Below are 20,955 nucleotides of genomic sequence, written 5' to 3'. Positions count from 1 at the left end.
TATTCGTATTTGATGAGGCAATATTCCGTACTGATCATTTTTAATTGCTCGCGACATGATTGACTTTGATTACATGTACTCTGTTTACTGCTGGCGCCATCTATTGGTAGAATATATGACTAAAATAAGCATTTTAAAGAAATAACATATATTTTTAACTCATCTTTTCCAGAAAATGGTTCACTCTAATAAATAAATACTTTTGAGAAAAAAAAAATTTAAGAAGTAAGCTGAAACAGATAAATTAATTCAATCACACGTTACATAAATTAGTAAATTAAGTATTAATTAGAATTAATACATTTTATATTTAATATTAAATAATAATTTTAAATTAATAATATGATTGAAATAACAGATATTTGGAACAAATATTTAAAAATAACAATAGCAATATTATTTGTTATTCAAAAAACCGTGGATTATGCATCTCTAGCTATGAGCATCCTGATCAAGTGCGACGTAAGGGAAACTAATGTCAGTTATCGTAATCTTTATCGAAAAAAAATATTGTACAATACTCTCGAAACTAACGCGTTCAGGCTGAGCGCGTAGGATGAAAGTTAGTTGTATTTCAATGCTAAAATAATAAATTTATTTTTGTAATAAAAAGAAATCATGATTCGAATCCAACACCAAACATGAACATTCCAATCCCTGCAGTTCCATATCCATAATTCCATGGCTACCATCAACTGAAGTTGTTATCACTCTATCTTTGTTATAAAATTATTGGGCAATTGATTTTTTTTTTACGTATGTATATATTTTTTTTATTCTTCAAATGCTTTTTGTTCATTTGAACTCCTTTCAAATTCTTCCTGCACTTTTTTATAGTAGATGAAATGCCTGTACATCTTTTTTTCTTCACGGAATGAAGAATGGCATATGTTTCACAATAATTCATATATGAATTTGCAGTTTGCTCGTTATAGATTCTTTTGCTGCGCAGTATTGTATAGCCTGATTTAAAGGTGGATATAATTCTTCAAAGGGTAGCAGTATTTTTTAACGGCAGTTAATAGCAGTATCTTTTAATTTAATAATCAAAAGATCTCGTATTAAGTTTCCTACTTGCATTTCAAAATTACAATTTAGTACTTTTTAATTAATGATGAAAAAATCAACATTTTCATTTTCACATTCATCAGAAAAAAATTTATATTTAACAATAATGGTATTTTTCTTAGGTGAGGAATAATCATCAAATTTTTTTATTAGTATATTGAATTTTTCTGAATATTCAGTATTTAAACCAAAGCATATATTTATCAAAGCATTTTTCACCCATTGTGTATAACAGCAAAACTTTTAGTTTTTCTGGTTTATGTTTCGTGAAACTTCTGATTGTATGAATAATCTTTGTTTAAATTTCTGCCAATTTTGCACTAAATTACTTTCTAACTTTATATTTGATGACAATTTGATTTCCATCTTGAAATAGAGAAAAATTTTACTTGCAGGATAATGCATATTAATTACAAAAGTGGAACAAAACTTCATCCAAAAATTAATTTTATTCTGTCATCTTGATATAAATATTGCTGTTATAAATTTGATTTTTTGTTTAAAGGTAACTCACTTTAATTCCTTATGCTTTCAGCAAAAATATGCAAGTTCAACTGTGTTGATTAAAATGAACATATTCCGGAAAATTTGTCCAGTTTAAATAAGTTTATGGATAAAATATGGCAAAGCAAGTAAGTGTTTTTCCAAATATTTTGAATAAATACTTTTGCCGTGTTCCTATTATAACTATATAATTCATTACATATGTTTATTTCTACAAAAATTAATTTTTAGGAATTATTATGCATTCTTTACAACTTTCTTAGTCAAAACTCTTTACAACTAATAAATTTTGCAGTGTTTAAACTAACACCCTTACTACTAATTATTTTAGAACATTTTTTTTTTATTTTTTACAAACATCTTTGTTATCAATATTGAATTGAGTTCTTTATTAACTCATAAGTAATGCAAATTTTGCTCTCTCCCTAAATTCAGAATTTTAAATTAAAACAGGCTAAATATACAAACATTATATAAAAATTTTTTAAAGAATAAATATTATTACAAATAAAATATTAGAGAGGTCACCTTCAAGATGGTTTCATTATCTGTTGTAAATATATATATACTAAGTTATTTTTAAAAAGGTTAAAAAAATGGAAATTATGCAAAGTTGTGACCTTGTAAGTTAGTCTGCTATTTAGAAAAATAATTAGATTACACTGATCTATAAATGAATTTGAAGGCATGGAAAAAAATATCATTAGATTTATCTTCTCATCTTTAAGTGTTACTTGATTTAAAATTGACTAAGTATGAGTACATGTGTCATGTAAAACAAATCAAATTATAAAATTAGATTGCCTTAAAATGCTGCAAAAATTTGATCATCTTTGATCCTCCAGGATATTGCATATTTGATAATGCAACCCTGTTTTATATAGATAAAAAAGCACAGTTCTTCCTATTTTCTGCATTATGAATTTTTTGTTAATATTTGTTTTTAAGTTAAATATATTCTGATCATCATTGTTTATAATAATATCATTTGATATTTATATAGCTTCTACCAAAACTGAGTACTTGTGTATTAACTCCATGTCAATGATTGCTAAAGATATCATATTACGGCCGTATTCATCAAACCGGTTGCTAAACAACGGATCGTTCAACCCATGATCAATGACAAATCATCAACCAATGATCATTGGTATTCACGAACGTTAGTTTTACGACTAAGCATCAAGGCAGCTACATATCACATGATTATCAGCTGATGGTTAGCTCTTTTTCATATTTTTATTGTTATTTTGTTTCTTTCTGAGATGTGTATAAGAAATGTGGGACGATCAAGCGAGAAAACAATGTGATGTTGTCTAGTGATAAACTCATCGCTTTGCTTACATGATATTATTAACTTTTCGTGGGATTGTTTCTCTGACTATACATTATTAATCTAGCATATTTTAAATTTCTACTGTATTATGTAATAAAACATTTGAGCATTTGCTCTCTTTTGAATCGAGAATATGCATATTAGCTGTGCTTTGAATAGTTTTCCAATGAATTAAACTTTTACAAAAGGTCTATCTGAATTAAATTTTTGAAAAAAATGCATATTAACCTTGAATTAGTTCATTTACTTATGGAAATATTTAAACATTTTTTATATAATTATAGAGTATATACATAAACAATAGAAATAACAAACTGTTGCAAACTGATTTTGAAAGTGAGGAGTTCATTGAAGTTTCTTCTAAACAATGAATTTAATAAAATTTGAATTTCAAGTAAATTATCATTAACTGTAAATTATATTTCTGAGAAATGTGACAAATATTTGAACAAGTAAAAAAAAAAAAGCATAACTTTCTTGATTTATCAATTATAAACTAGTTAAAAATTTGAAACTGAATAGATTTTTTTTTTTCAGACTTCAACATTTTTTTACAAAATATGGCATTTTTTTTATTTGTTAACATCAAAATTTTATTAGTTGAATGGTATTACCAGCAAATCATAATATTGATCTTTGTTCTTATTTATGATCTTTCCATGTTCTTTAATATATATTGTAATGAATTATTATCATACAAATTGTTAAAACACAACTCCCTTGCCTTTGGCAAGGAATTCACAAAATGTTTATAATATTTTTGTTTAGAGTGTTTATCTTGTTAGAGTGCATTTTAATGAGCAATGGATTAGTATCCTGAATTTTTAATATTATAAAGGGGGGAGGAAATGTAGTGTTTAAATTCTTGCTTAGAAAGTATTATGACTTTCATATTAGTAAATTATTTTCATTTACACAAAACATTTAAATTTCCAAAGGCTATTTTAATTGCAATTAAAAGCAGTGATATCTCTGACAGTCCCATATAATTGTTTGTATGAAGTTTATAATGTATATTACAAATTTCTCTTTGTTCAACTTTCAGCATATATTTGTAAACAAATAAGTTTTAAACTTCCACAATATTGATAAGTTTCCAATATGTATTATATTTCCACAATATGTTATATTTGAAAAAAATCATAATATTAATTTTGGTGTCAATATTTAAATATGTATTAGCTGTCTACATTTTCAGTAGTTTTCGAAAAAAAATTTCCCCTTTTCTTAAAGCTGAAAAAAAGTAAAAAATGCTTATTCTGTGCTATGCTTTTATTTCTGAAAAAAAAAGCAAATGTGGAAAAATATGCTTATTAATTATCAAAATATTAAATTTTTACATATATAATTGCTAAAAAAGCTATAAATTTATAGTTATAAATGTCAGAAAATATACATATTATAAGAATATATACTCTAAATCAAAAGATTCAAATTATGAACAAAAGTCAGTGAAAATTGTATATGAATATTGAAGACCAACAGCTATTTCACCAAAATAAATATTCATGCAATAAATTTGTATAATATATTGTTCTTGTGGAAGTGAAGAAACTCATTTATACCTCATATCTAAAACTTTTTGTAAACAATGAATTTAACAACTCTTTAAATTTGAATGGGCTAATTATTAGCTTGACAACATGTACTTGACATTACAAATCAGTATAAAAATAATGTAAATATTGATGAGAACCATACTTATTTTAGAATTGATATCCCTGAGTAAAATAAATGATTAATTTGCACATCATAAGCATTCACTTTTGTTCAAATAAATTGAGTGGTAAAACATCTGCAATTAATAATAAATTTTTTAACACTTTCTGCTTGATGATTCAAACTTAATTAAAAAGCAACACATGTTAACTTAATTAACCTGTCAGAAACTAGTAATGATATTTTAATTCTTTCAAGAAAATGTGATATTTTCTATTTGTTTCAACAAGCTCATGCCTCCCCCCCCCCAGAATTCTGTATCAAATAAGTTATTAATTTTTTGATATTTTAACATTTAGTTTCTACTAATACTTGAATAATATCTGTCACTTCATTATATTAATTTCCAATGATGTTTTTAATTATTCATATCTTCATGACAATCGTTACTTCCTGAAATTATAAATCTGTGAGCACAACCATCTAACTAAATACTGTTTAGTCAACATAATTTCCTGTGTTTAATTGTCAAATTTTTCAACTCAGGATTTTGTGTATTTAAACAAGGAATCTATTTCTATATTTAAAATGTGATGAAAGATGATCCAAATTAAAAAGTTTCAAGAAAGTAAAAGAATTTTTCACAAAAATTTTTTTCTTGAAATCATCTTAAATATTATTCTAATAGCTTACATTAAAATGTTAGTTAAGTTAATGAATTTTTAAAATGAAAACCTCTTTTTTAAAATTTTATATTTGCATCATAATTTGTAGAAATTTAAATTAACTCGTATAAGTTATTATCGACACTTGTTTATAAATTCCAAAATTTTCACATCTCAATTAATCTATTTTCTTTGTTTTTTTACACACTTCTCAGAATGTCTTAAAATATGCAAAATTAAAAAAGGACTTCTGTGTACAAAAATCTATTTTATTCAAATTTGACTCGAAAAGTAACATATTATATGAATTTAAAAAGAAATTTCTGATGGAGAAGTTACAGCTTCTACAAGCATTAAAACAAAGTGCCATCAAGTCTTTTTTATAAAATAAATAATAACATAAAAATCAATTTACTGAAAAAAACTTATATATCCATGTGAAATGTTGTACAGTCATGGAAATGAGTCATACAGGAAAGTTTCAAAAATACAAAAAGCAATCCAGTATAATCATCACCAGACAGATGAAAAAGATTCCTTTGTTTGTTGCTTTTCTTATTCCTTATTTTTTTTTTTTTTTTTTTTTTTTCCAAAAGGAAAAAGTTGTTCCTTATTTCTTCCATATCTTGGCAAGTTTTTAATCTGAGAAATAATTATAAATAACTGTAATGAAAAAAAATTGCTAATTTAACAATAATACTTACATGACATACTTAAAAATTGATAGTATAAACACAAATATTTGATATAAGTCAAAAATACCATTTTTTGTATCTAAATTTAGAATAAATATTTAGAATTCTTTTACACAGTACACTAGTATATCTTATGTCTTTTTTTTATAATAATTCTCAATCACTAGAAATGTACAGTCTAAAACATTTGTAAGTGATTTTAGATAACTTTGGAAAATATTCTACAGAAAAAATATTTTTTTACCTAATCTTAAAATATTATTTGTTCAACGAAAACATATTTATTATTTAGGTGGGTTTTTTTTCAAAACCCCTTCTTGTTTTAAATATTCATACAAAAATCTGCCATAATCTTTGATATACAGCTGCATAATGGTAGGGGTGGGGGAATAAGAATTTTTCAATATGGAATAAAGCATAATTAAAATTTTAAGTTTATATTGCAAATAATTTTCAATACTTGAATTCTTTATTATATTTTTACAGATTTACAAAATTGAACAATAAAAGGAACAAGGTTAAAATTGATTAACATGTACACTGTCTTAGTAAAGAATGAGAAAGTTTTCTTATAGCATGACAAATGCAAAAACTGTTAAAGATGAACTCTAGTTATAAAAGTAATATTAAAAGTTAATTTAAAATGATTTGAAAAAATATTACATACATACATTATCAATTTTTAATAACTTATATTGTAATAATAACATAATTAAAAAACTATAAGACTACACAAATGATATGAATATATATAGATATGAAAAAACTTATTTTACTAGCAAGTCTTTAGATTAACCAGATAGAAAATTTGCAATAAAATGTTTTTAATGGAAGCATTTTAAGGAACAATCATTTGACAAAAAACAGTATAATCATACTAAACTTGATGATTTTTCTAAAGGGTATTAATAAGTTTAGCAAATTATTTTAACTATAATTCATTTGCTTTAAAAAAAATTGAGTGTTCAAGGAATTATTCAAATGACAAATTCTAGTTTTAATTCTAGAAAATAATCAAAAATCGACTCGAATATAATAATAATAAAAAGGGATTCCCATATAAAGGATATAAAATGGATTAATTTAAACATACCTCACGTCGCTCAGATTCATTATTTGGTAGGTAAGTGAATCTTGGTCTCATTTCAGCTATACATCTAGATACTTCATTTATAGCCTGGCAACATGATGACTGGCTAATTTGATTCAAATCACCAATTATTTGTTGATGACTTCCTGAAGCAAAAAAAACGTAGGGCAATGCACAATTTCTCTTCAGGAATTACAACACTGATTCGTAAAATATTGGTGTTTACTTTCTCCTTCATCAAAGATAAAATGCTTTCAGCAGAATTACGGGGAAGTCTGTACTTCGAAACAAAATCATATTCATCTAACAAATCCAAATCAGAAACTCTGTCAGTGTAAATTATTCACTTCCTATCTGATATCAATTGCAATAGTTCCAATGTATCTAAATCATCCATGTTTGTTTGAAAACTAACGTAACAGTTGTCCTTCTTGAGAACTGTCCATGCGGAAAACCGTTCATCAAATTTGATCATCAGAAGTCCGTGAATCAAAAAATGGGGCAAAACAAGGGGAAATCGACAATCAGTTTGGTCTGGTGAATACCGATTTGACTGCTGATCAGCGTTTAATCATCAGTTGATGTTTAACTACGGTTGGTGAATACGGCTGTTAGTCTCTTGACTAATGTTCACCAATGGTATGTGGTTCACAATAAAATTTACCATTGGCATGTGCTTAATACACAATTACTAGAAATTGAAAGTCTTGCTATTTGTTAACATTAAACATTACATGTTATTGTTACATTAAATGTTAATATTCTTTTTTAAGGTAAATTTTTATTGCAGAATTGCAAAAACAGTATATCGTAAAACTTTATGCTATCTTAAATTCATATCTTAAAGAATAAGATATGCATTCTTTCAATTTCAACAAATATTTTTTCATTTTATTTAATTAATTTTTATCAATATTTTTTGAACAATTAATGGAACTTACTTCTTTAAAATATAAAGTTTTTACATTTAGAACAAATTGGTTGAATTTGATATAAACTGACTTTGAAATTTTATTGTGGGAAGCAATTTCGATCTCTCTATGACATTATTTTGTTTTTGTATGAAAGTACAGAAATTAATGACGAAACTGAAAATTGTGACAGACAAATTCTATCTTTCTCCAATTAATTTTCTCTCTACCTTATTTGTTACATTTGATATGATGTCATGATTATGAAAATGCATTTTGTAGATTTTAAAATGTATAGATAACAATCAAGAAATGGGCAATTCATAATCATCTTGAAATTGTGAGGTTATAAATAAATGCAACAATACTTTTTACCTTCATTTTCTCAAAATTGTGACAGGTAATTACCAAATAAAATATTATTGGAATTTTACTACACAAACATAGGTACTTACTTTAATACATCAGTTACCATCTTTAGTGATTTTGCAGTGATTAATTGCAATAAGCTTTACATCTTCGGGTTTTTTTATTTTTTGGTATTTGATTATTAACAATGATTAATAGTGTCTGAATACAAATATATTCTTATAAATGATAAATTAATGATGATTCTGTTATATATACATTATATTTGCAAATGTGCTGTAGAAATGTATCGCATTATGGTATAAATTTTTGTCATATCTTGTACGCATTGTTCTATAAATTTAAACTGGTTCATGATTTACTAGAAAACAAAACAAAATGTTAAGATATATTAATCAATAATACTATTTATTATAAAAATTTTTAGAGCATTATATTTTGGTAGTAAATGAGAAAATTAGTTCATTAGGTTTTTAAAAAAATGTAAATTTTTTTTGATTTTCAGAGTAAACTGTGTTAGCTTCTGAAAAATTTTGATATGAAATCTAAATTTTTTTTTCTAAGGGAAGGGGGAGAAACTTATCATCTATTCTTGGTTTCTATAGCATGCAAGTAATGTGGTTCTATTGCTGTAATATTTCTGAAATCGGGGATTTGATTTCAAAAAAATTACTATAGTAATTTTCTGTTTTGTACTTTTTATATGTTGTATTTTTATTGAATGGGAAGTATCATTTTTCTGTTTAAAATATTAATACTACCAATTTGAAGGTACTTAATGAACATTGCATCATACATTTTTTCTCGTTTTTTTTCATTAATTTTAATTGTAATATGTATTAATTTTAAATGTAAAGATGAATTCAAAGTTAATTGAGGATCTATAAATGATAACTGTATGAAATTGATTGAACTGTATGAATTTTACTTACCATTGGTATTAATGAAACATGTGATGATGGATTGCTTGTGTGTGTAAATGTAATTAATCAAACATTTATTTATTGGAACCAATGAATGGTAGCAATTGTAATTCGGAAACACCAATTTAAAACCATTACTTTTCTGATATTTTACATAATTTGGAAAATTTGCTTCATGCTACAGAATTTAAGTAATGCTCAATTTTCTTCTCTCCAAATAATCGAAAAAGAACACTTTCAAATCGGGAAGAATCAAACAAATTGTCAAACGTTATTTAGTATATACTTTTAAATTTTCAAATTAAATAATACATAATTCTTGGTTGTTTATGTAACTGCCAAATAAAAAGTGTACAATTTTTAATTATGAATATTTTTGTGCAGTATCTTATTAGGCCTCTTCCATAAATTAAATACAGAAATTTTATTTTTTGGGCCCTGATATCATTCCTGATTTAACGAATATAATTTTCATTCCGGATTTTTTCGTTGAATTAGGGACCCAGACTTTTACATTTTAATAACGTTGTTCAAATATAAAATTATATTTTATTTTTTGTGTATGAATTTGTTACATTTAATATATACTTTTATTCAATTGTGTTAAGGTTATATAAGTTTTAAAGGTTTCATATCAAAAACAGAAATTAATGAAGAATTTTTTTTTCAGGTAAATTGCAGAAACAAACCTAAACATGTATCGTCTCCGAGACATTAAGATGAGATGCAACAGAAATTTAAATTTTAAAACATTTCTCTTACGTCGGCATGGAAATGAAGCTATTAAAAATGACATTACTCACAGCTAATAAGTCCAGTGAACAAAACAATCGATATTAAATAAGTGTAATAAATGTTGCAGTTCTCAAGAGTATTTACTTTCTGAAAATCTGAATGTTACAAATGGAGAAAACTCATTTGATTAGTATATACACTGGAAATACCTTTTGACATATAAAATTTCAGCAGGCATATGTAGGTGAAGTTTTCACGTGCAACTGAATTTCATAAAGCATAAAAAAATACAAACATTACAAATTGTACTTTTATATAAAAATATTTGCTGTGAAGTCTGATTTTAATAGGCATTTAATAACTCATATGAAAGAAAAATTGCAATGCTGTAAACCATTTTCAGATTAAAGCATTTTGGATTGAAATTTATATGCATTTATCACTGAGAAATTGTATGTCAGTATGATGTGTAGCGAAGCGTCTCCTCATGAGGCAATTTTACAGAAACATTTACTGGCCCATACGAAAGAGAGACCGTATATTTGTGAAACCTGCAATCGCTCATTTACTCTGGAGGAAAATTTAAAGAGGCATTATATCACTCATACGAATGAAAGACCGTATACTTGTGATACATGTTCTAAGACATTTTCTAGTCAGAGAAATTTGACGAGTCATTTACTGACGCACACGAAAGAGAAACCATATCCCTGCGAGTCATGTGATAAGGCGTTTTCCAAGATGTCATTTTTAAAGAGACATTTATTGGTGCACACGAAAGAGAGACCTTATATTTGTCACATCTGTGATTGCTCGTACACTCGGAATGCACATTTAAAGAACCATATAGCTACTCATACGAAGGAGAGACCGTATATATGTGATATATGTTCTAAGGGATTTTCTGATCAGTGTGGTTTAAGGCATCATTTAAGGACGCATCAGAAAGAGAAACCATTTGTTTGTGACATCTGCAATCGCTCGTTTCTTCAGAATGCATTTTTAAAGAGGCATCTATTGACTCATACGAAGGAGAGACCGTTTGCTTGTGATGTATGTTCTAAAACATTTTCTGATCGGAGCACTTTAAGGAATCATTTAGTGACGCATACGAAAGAGAAACCATATTCCTGCGATTTGTGCAATAAAGCGTTTCCCCGGTTGACAAGTTTAAAGAATCATTTGCTGACGCATACGAAGGAGAGACCTTATGTTTGTGACACCTGTAATAGTTCGTTCACTCAGAATGCACATTTAAAGAAACATTTATTGCAGCATACGAAAGAGAAATAGTTGTTTATGATTTCTGCAATAAAGCGTTTTCTTTTTGGTAAAATTGAAAGTATCATGTACTTATTTTTTTAAAATAAAAACCTTTGTCTGCATAACGTGTAATAAAGCATTTTCTTGTCTAATAAATTTAAGAAACCATTAACTGATGTATATAAAGATAATCCCTTTATATACTTTAATTTTTTTTTAACTTTTTTATTTGAAAGGCATTCATAGTTGTTATAAATTTATTACAAGAGGTATACATTCCGCATCGTGAGGATTAATCGCCTGTGGCGTAGGACAAATTACCCAATCCCTTATTTAAATTTTAAATACGTAAGGCCTGAAAATTTACAGAAACTCCTAACACTTTTCTTGCAGAAATAAGTTTGTTATTGTTATTATACAAGATACAGATAAAAAAGAATCATATATCTGTATTTTTAATATAATAAACACATTTGTTACTTAAGTTCTTATGCATTCATCAATTGTTGATATGTACGCAACATTTATGATATATGCCGATAAGTGCAAGTTCTTATTACATAAAACTAAGAACACATAACAGATGTAAGTGAACAGAATATAAAACACTAATGAATTTCCAATTAGAACAAGAATAATTATTGTGCGATATTATTTCTATTGAAAAATTAATTGATTTATAAAATAAAATTTCCATTTCTAACAAAAACTTGACTCGTCTACTTTTTCTAAGAGCAAAGTCTGTTATTTCACTGTCAATATCTATAGCATTACATCCCGCTTGCTGAACAGACGAGACAACAGGATTAGTTATTGGTTGAACTGTAATTTTGAAAGTCTTCTTTCGTTGTTGGCATTGCATATAGCAGTTATGAGAAATATTCAGAGTATTATAGAATTGGATAGTGTATCTTTCAGCTTGCATAAGATGAATGACAGTCACGGGAATTTTCGCTGATCACCTATTACCAAAAGCACTTCCTTTGGTAGTCGACTACAGGTAAATAACATTTTCATCCCCACCTATCATTTTTTCAAACATCGGGACGCATTTTCTCTTCAATAAGTTATCATTTGTATCCAATCTCACCGATACCGCTAATTGTTATGATGGTTCATTTACTTATAACATTTTTTTCAAAAGCGGGAAATGTGATCGAAAACAAGAGTGGCCATTTTAATCCCAAAATTATTTATTTGCACATTTTGCTAATAAACGTAATATAGTATAGCAATATTTATTTGAATTATAAAAGTAGAAAGTGCATTCTTTTTAATGTAAAATACTATGCATATATGTGTTTAGTTTAATTTGTAATTAGGACTTTTCTATAGCCAGTTGAACCAATTACTTTCGTTGGGCTCTTCGCCAAAATGCTACAGAAAATCAATTTTATAACATTTTTCTTATGATTTTTTTCCCCATTCAGATGAATTACACCCCCTTTGTAGTTGGCTAATTAGAATTACACAACTCTGACAGATTTTCACTGCTGTAACGAAATCGAGAAAGAATTACAATATCGGAATTGAATTAGTAAAGATTGCTGCGTGTTTTGAGGGAAATTGGCATGCAAATGACATTTAGTCAAAAATTCTACCTAGAGGGTTAAACTGTTTTCAAGAGCTCAGAGCATTTTCTCTTATATCTGTAAACACCATGACAACTCTTTATATTGCTAGTTTTTGAATACACTCATGAAAAGATGAGTGTATTCAAATTAACTCGTGTATTTTGACTCATGTATGTAAAAGTATGCAAATATTGTTTTGTTAATAATTTAGAATGCAGTTATGACCAGCCGGCGGAAACTTTAATGTTTTTTTCTCCCTTCCAAGTGATATAATTAATATTAAATTTTCTTTACACTTTCAGAATTAAAAGAAATTTGTAATTATTTAGCAGAAAATTATATAATGATGATAATGAATGTAAAGTGAACTTTTACATTGATTTTATCGACGACTTATTTTGTTTGTTTGTTTTAACCGACAAGTTTAGATATTTTTTTTTCATAAAAAAAAAAAAAATAGAATATATAACTATTTGGTTTCTTCCAAAATGAAACTGTCAGGACAAATATAAGAAACTTCGATTGTTTCTGATAATTCTTTTAAGTGATTCATCTCGTATAATGACTATAAATAAAATAATATTCTGAAACAATATTTTTTGTAAGATATGATTGTTAATTTCATATATGGAATATTAATTCAGCGTAAGGGAGTTTCATTAAGTTATAAAAAGGGTGTTTGTTTTATTTATCTGGTTACTAAAGTTTATCTCAGCCAAATGAATATCATTTGAAATGACATTTACCTTTTTTGTATTCTTGTATTTATATAAATGAGTTAATTTGCTCTCAATTCTTGATGTGAAAATTTTTAGTTAGGTTTTTTAAAATTTTATTTATTTATGTTTTGATTTGGAAAGAAATTGGTGAGCAGTAAGAATGAAGTGATTTAATTGCATTTAATCTTTGAAATAAATTCTTTCTCGAAGTTTTTAAGTACTAGCCTCTTAAAATATGAAAAATTGTTTCTGATGAATAATTACATTATTCAGAACGAAAGTTCTTTCTGGAATTTCAAGAATCGGTACTACCTTATTCGGTCGGCAGGAAAAACTATATGTTGCGTGAAAAAAATTACGTGTTTTCTTTTATTTCTTTATTTATTAAGAATATGCATATATGTATAAAGAATATGCAAATATGAATTAAGAACTGTCTGGATTTTATGAGCTTTAGATATTTAGGAAGGCTAGAATTGAAGTTCATTAAAAAAACATATTTAAAAAAAGTTGTGAACATTTTCTAGAAATGACATATTTTAAAAAAATATTTTAATAACGTATTTTTATCCCTTTTGTATATATTCAATTCCAGAAAATTGTATTTAGCTTTGATTTTTTCGCGGTGGGAGGGTGGGGGCAGAGTGTTCTTTCTTTTAATTAAAATGGCTACATTCTTATAACAAGAGTTCATAATTATATTTGGTAACATTAAAATTAAACCGTTAAGACAACTATATAAAATCATTTCTTTCAATTCCCTGGAAATATTTGACAGCTATAATTATGCAATTTAATTCTACTTTCGAATCATACTGACTTTGAAAAGTAGTCAAATTAGGCTCACTCAAATAAATTTGTAATATTCTTTGAAGTTGTTTTTACATCGTAGAAAAACACTGAATTCTGACTATACATTTCAAACTATTACCAAGCTTTCAAACAGATTAAAAAATAAGCAGCACTTATTTTTATTTAACAGAAGAAATTTAATGCTGAAAAACGCATGCCACGATTTTTGTTGTAACTTCTACACTTAATCGAGATTAAAAAAATTTTAAATGAATTGTTATTAACGCACCAAAATTTGGTTGATTCCGACATTTTAGATTCTGTATTATTTAAAATAATGTAATACTTCTATGCTTTGTACTTGCAGTGGTCATGTATTAGTAATTTTTTTTTAATGTTCTCAATTTATTTTGTTAAATAAAATATATCCAATAAAAGTATTCAATAATTTTTTTAAAATAATGAATGTTATTTTGTATGTTAAAATTTTATTATTCGCCGTTCTTATTTATTCTCTATGTGTTATTTATTAAAATTGTTAAATTTTAAGTATAAATTTTTCCTGTAATTTTAAGTTTAAAATGTCATTTTTCTTGTATTCGCCTTTCAATAACTGTTTTATCGAATTTTTTTTAGTAACTGGAATTGCATCGAGGCACCTTCACCTTACAATAAGTGGATTCCCACTGTTTTTTTAATATTTTACATTGTTGTTTTTGCTTTAGCTATTTGTTGATAAAAATATAGTTTGTTTTAATATATTTAAAATGACATGTAACTATATTCAGACATAATTTTTCTGTGAATGTTCACAATCAAATGGAAGTGTAAATCTTCTGATAAAAGTAAGAGTATCTTTTTTTTCGTCGTTTAAATTAAAAAATTCATATAGCAATAAATAGATTTTCAGTTTAAATTTTCCTTTATTTTTTGGCTCAGTAATCATACTTTTCAGCGCATTTCATTATGTTTCATTTCATTTCACAATAAGTTTATTTGTTTCTATAAAAAAAAAAATGTAACTCACTTCTATAGAAATATTAAAGTAATGGCAAATCACTTATTAAATTTATTTTATATTTTAAATACATAAGTGTTCAGACTTGTGTAAATGTGCTTGTGCGCATTTCCGGAATTTACTTTATTGTTAAATGTAAACATCTCCTAATTTCCTCTTTCCTCTCACCCCTATTTTACCGAATCAAACCCATCCTAACGCAAGCGCAAAAGTGCGAAGGGTTTTAGAATCCGTTGGCAAACAATAATAATCATCGTCGTTGTAAAGAGGCATGACATGTTTTCTCAGAATGACTTGAATTTCGATGTTTTTGGATTCGGGTTTTTTCATTCTCGAAATCGATTTATTTCTTTTTAAGTAATCATTCTGCTCTAATTTGAATATCTCTAGGATTTTTTAAATATTTATTTATGTTGTTTCGATTAATTATGTTTATTTTACTTCTCGGTGTATTTACTTGGTAAAATATATTGTAACGTCTCCCCGTTTCCTTCACTTGGTAATTGGCATTCCGGATAGATCTAACCTCACCTGGTGCTCCGCACATCGTTACGTGCCTCTGGACTGCCAGATGGGGGATCCTCTTCACCAGTAGAATCATTATGTCTGGTCATTTGTTGTATCCAGATAAAGGACCACAGATGTGTTTCGTGGTTTCAAAGAGACCCAATATATCTTCACGGAAGAAGGATGTCAAAACATCCAGATGTTAAACTTTTTTTTTCCAGACTATAATTAACATGTGTTCGGGAAGGGTCAGCTACAAAGATGATTCATTAACGGACATTCCCACGATCAACGGCAACGGCGTGATGTTTCGGAGTTCCGCGATGTGACAAAGTGGTCACGAGCACCTCCACATCATTATTTGGAATAGATACTTTAATTTGTTAGTTTAGGGAAAAGTTAAATTTAATTGAAACTAGTTTGGACGAGCGCAATAAAGCTCTAACGTCATGAAATTTGGTATTTAATTCATATTATTATTATTTATGATATAATTAATTAATTAAAATAATATTTAGATTATTTATGGAGTAAAATACAGAAAAATTTAATGGAATTACGTTGCACGTGCACTATTGGGACTGATTTTTTAAATAAATTTACTGAAAGAAAAAAAATTTTAAGAAATTTCACGCGTGTAAGCTCATCGTAGCTATCTGAGGCCAAAACAAATAATTTTGATAAATTTAATCCACCAGATTGGTAACAGAGTTAATTAATTCTCAGTTTTTTGACTGAGGGAAAATTAATGTAGACATTGTCTATCGCAGCTCTCGGTCTCTTCCTCGAGCTGGATCATAAGCAGGTAGATTAAGTAACTTGTTACGAATCTGGGGTAGTTTTTCGAAGAATTTGATTGATGTTCTTCTGATAAAGTCCGAAACAGGTTCAATTATGAGATCGTCATATAAAATTTTTCTCCTGATATACCAGGGAGCGTCTACAATCTTCATCAGGTGCCTATTTTGGAAAACTTGCAACCTCTTAATGTTAGTGGCGGAAGTTCGTGTTTCTATGTTAAGATCTACCGCATAAAGATCAGTAGATTTCTGGAGCTACCCTTGGAGTAGCTGTTTGAGCTAACAGCTTGTTAGCGTTGTTTGTGGTGTTTATTCTCCGAATTGATCGAGGAACTATTTCATGATTAACTTTCAACTGCTGTGTGAATTTTGTAAATAACATTCACCTACATGAGAACAAATTGTTTTTGTGTACATATATAAGGCGTAAATAAAGGAATTATTTGTCACGATACTCCCTTATTCGATCAATCAGGATCAGAACATATAATATTAAATTATGAATTTCTATTTTGTTTGTTTTTACTCAGCGCCATGTATGTGTAATAATATAAAAAAATTTTAATTTAGCAATAAATATACCACTTAGACGATTTCCATCATTTGTGTTTTTATTTCTTTAAAAAATCACTAAAAGTTCCTTTCAAGGAATTATACCAAATCAGGATCAGCTTTACTGTCAAATGACTACTTAAGAGTCTGAGATTTTGTCCAGCAGATGAAATTGTCTGTTTACCGATAAAAGCATTTGCTCAGTCAACAGTGTTTTAAGGGATGCGAACTGCACTTGCAATAATATTAACTGGCAAAATTACAAAAGAAATTCCTCATAACAAGTATTAAATTGCGATTTTACAATTTCTTTATGTATACAAGACTCATTTTTATTTCATGTAAACTTCAAAAATTCATAACAAAACAAGTAACACTTGGGAAATTTTTTGGTATCTGCGAATTTGAGCAGAGGGACTTTAGATTCTTCCCCCACCCCACAGGGTATAATAAAAATTATTTCTATAGTAAACCGAAAGTGTGTGATAAGAGGAGATACAAGTGATGTTGAAATGTTTCACTGATGTTGAGACGCAAACCAGATAAGCAATAAAACACCTGGCTGGAAGACAATCTTTCATTCGATCCTGGCAGCATGCTATCATTAGCAGGTTGAAGGTTGGTGGTTAGACTTGTTTATAAAAAGGGCGAATCCAACTGTTATAATGCGAAAGTTTGGCACAGGAAAAATTGAACGCGAAAAAAAAAAAAAAAAATCCTATTACGATGTATGGAGTACTGCATTTAGCACCATGTTTTTAAGAAAGTTTCGACGATTTTCTATGTCACGGAGAAAGACATCAACAGAAAGAAGCAGTGTTCGTGAAGTTGGGATAAGAACAGACTTCCAGAACCACCAATTCAACGTTTTGCCATTACCAATCACCACAGCGATCAAAATATTTTAACTAATAAATCATGATGCCTTTTACGTAGTCAAACGTATTTCTGACAAAAATGAAAATTTTAAATTTGTGTCACCTTTTCTTGTAGAGAGAGTATTCAGAGCAACCGTAAATGATGTTTTCCAAATTCCGAAAATATGTGAACCGATGATTTCCTGCTTTTAGTCAATTAAAAAAAATCAAGTCCAATAAATAGTGAAATTGAAAGCTTTAGCCATCATTCCCATTATTATCAGTCCACACGCATCCTTAGTTTATTCTCATAATTTGGGTCGAATTGTTTAATGTCCCGCTTGATAAAATAACCACAGAATTAAAATCCCAAGGAATGACTAAGGTAAGACATATTTCTATTCGACATGATTCTCTCGTGGAATTGAGGAAATTATTTCTAATAATTATCTGCCTGCGCAATATTGAAAAGAAAAGGCATTTCCACGAATCCACACGTAACTTCCATAGTCTTAATTTGGCCATACGTTCACCTGAACTCTTGCCATTGCTGGTCATTTTAGTTATCAAAGATCTGTATAACAATCATTTCCCAGTTATTGTCTCATATGTTGAAGGACTTTGTGCCCACGTATCCTATTCCAGTTGGCAGACTGGGCTGCATTCAAAGAAATATCACCCAAGCTATGGTCAATACATCAGACATCTCGGACGCAGTAAAACATGTCGTTAATACCATAATAAAGACAGCTAATACAAGAATCTTCCCCACGTCTACGAAAATTTCATAGACGGGTGGAATGAAACTTGTCGCGACAGTTATAATAATAAAACAATGGGACATATTTAAAGCTACCCGACAACAGAAAATTTTGCTTTTAAAAGTCAAAGCGCTGGCTCGTCGCATTCTAGAGAATCCTGGATATGCTTTATATTTTCTGTTACATTCTACTCTTCAATTAGAATTTTGTGTAGGGAGATAAAGGTTGCTAATGGGATTTATAATGTATCTTCTTTGTTTCAAAAATAGGAAATATGATGCATTCCACCATATTCTTGGTCAAACATTCGCACAAGTGTCCACAATAGATTCTTCTTTCTAATTACCTGGCATTATGAATTGCGCGGAACGTTTGCCTTTGTGATTTAATGCACGAAGAATCGTTCCATATAATTGTGAATTTAAGATGCCGATACCATAAACGGCTTTGTGTCAGACCCATGAGCCAAGGGTCATATGGAAAAATCTATAACATGCTTCGCCATTTGAACACCATTTCCCTTTTCAATCTGTTATTGTTATTCAACAGAAATCTGGACTGCGAAGTACTCTTTCCGATAGCAGGAATCTATTGTAATCTCAATTTTAAACCCTAGAAATGATCCTGCAAACCCTCTGCACTGTAGGCCTATTGCTCGAACGAATTGCCTTTGTAAGACTTTTGAACGTTTAATCAATGCTCCTGTTTTTTTTATTAATTGGAAAAACAGGGTTCCATCTCTCCTATACACAGGGGTAGTTAGATTTTAGATAACCTCATTTTGCTGGAAACCTAAATACGCAAAGCATTTGTGAGGAAGAATCACCGTGTCTCAATATTCTTTGATATCGAGAAAACATATGACTATGCATGGCGCTATATTATACTACTGACATTTTTTAACTTTGGTTTTAGAGAAAACTTACTAAGTAACGATCAAGTTTAATTTGTTTTGCCATCAACTAAGTGTTCATGGAACTTTCTATGTTAATGATCTGCAGATCTCATGCCAAGGTAGCAACATGAATTTAATAAGACGGCAAATGCAAAATGCCTTTGATAAAGTGGTAAATTGGAGCAATGGCAATGGCCACACTATCTCTCCTGAGATGAATCGATGCTTTCACTACTGCAGGAAGAGAAATCGGTACTAATTGGCAGGAATCATGGGATCTGCAGATCAACAACAAGCTACATTCCATCAAATTCACAATTAGTTCATGGCCTTTTCACCCTATACGAGAAGTTGATGCTAAATTAACTCATCTTCGTACAGGACATATTCGTTATACTCAACGTCATCTCGTCTTCAGAGAGAGGATGCCAATGTGTTTTCCACTTGTCATATTGATTTTAGTGTCAAACATATTTCAATTGAATGTTCTGATTTTAATATTTGCATCGTAACTTTTCTACTTGTCATCTTTTAACATACCATCCAAATACTTTAACATTTTGAATGCTATTTTTTTAAAACTCCATCTAACATTTTTTACCATTTTTTCCCCTTCTTCTGTTTGTGACTGAGTTTTTCAAAACATTGTTCAATTTTTCTCCTCTTTTATAATAATTGTTTAATATGTTATATTTGATTATCGGTGATTTGAAAAGTAGATTTGATTACATAAATTACAATTAATGCAACATAGGTTTTTTTGTGAACTTATTATTACTTTCTAAAAATTGTTCATTTTTTAATTGAACTGCGTGCTTATTCAATTTTAGGAATATATTTTAATCTCTGGTATAAGGTAAGGAAAAAAAAAAAAATCCAACAACAACAACAGCGCGAAATAATGGATCTGTATCTATACAAGATCAGGGAACTTCACCAGCTATTACCTCCTCGTACAGATAAAAGATTAAACTTTGCTACATGGGTATTGGCACAAATGGAATGTAATCCACAATGGCTGCAGAACATCATGTGGATGGATGAAACATATTTTCCACTGCATTGTAATTTCGATACAAAAAATAATAAATGAGCATAAAAAAAGTACAACAGTAGATGAAAAATTAGAATGCGCAGATTTTCTTTTATTATCATAAATTGATTTTGTAAATAAAATAAGCAGATATTTGTATCGCATTTCACATTTAACAAAATACACCTCCAACAAATTGTAAAAAAAAAAAAAAAAAAAAATCCTCCTT

At 28.2% G+C, this 20,955-nt stretch overlaps 1 protein-coding gene across 3 annotated transcripts; it reads left to right on the top strand.

Annotated features, from left to right (window-relative positions):
• The first annotated feature begins 537 nt into the window (after positions 1-537).
• On the top strand, positions 538-11,333 carry LOC129975837 (gastrula zinc finger protein XlCGF7.1-like). Of its 3 annotated transcripts, XM_056089076.1 has the most exons (4): positions 538-756; positions 1,604-1,700; positions 2,576-2,791; positions 9,891-11,333. In XM_056089076.1, the coding sequence occupies exon 4, from the start codon at positions 10,418-10,420 to the stop codon at positions 11,246-11,248; it is 831 nt and encodes a 276-aa protein (XP_055945051.1). In that variant the 5' UTR covers positions 538-756; positions 1,604-1,700; positions 2,576-2,791; positions 9,891-10,417; the 3' UTR covers positions 11,249-11,333. The 3 variants fall into 3 exon arrangements, with proteins under 3 accessions (XP_055945051.1, XP_055945049.1, XP_055945050.1); XM_056089074.1 differs by lacking the exon at positions 2,576-2,791; XM_056089075.1 differs by lacking the exon at positions 2,576-2,791 and having other exon boundaries at positions 539-562.
• Positions 11,334-20,955: the final 9,622 nt, after the last annotated feature.

This window comes from Argiope bruennichi, chromosome 7, assembly GCF_947563725.1.
Source record: "Argiope bruennichi chromosome 7, qqArgBrue1.1, whole genome shotgun sequence".
NCBI lineage: Eukaryota > Metazoa > Arthropoda > Arachnida > Araneae > Araneidae > Argiope > Argiope bruennichi.
Note: the sequence above shows the minus strand (reverse complement) of the source record. Positions and strands in the feature narration are given on the sequence as shown.

Bases quoted from the DNA above. Each gene is read 5' to 3' on its own strand.
- LOC129975837 (XM_056089074.1), top strand. From the start codon at position 10,418: ATGATGTGTAGCGAAGCGTCTCCTCATGAGGCAATTTTACAGAAACAT.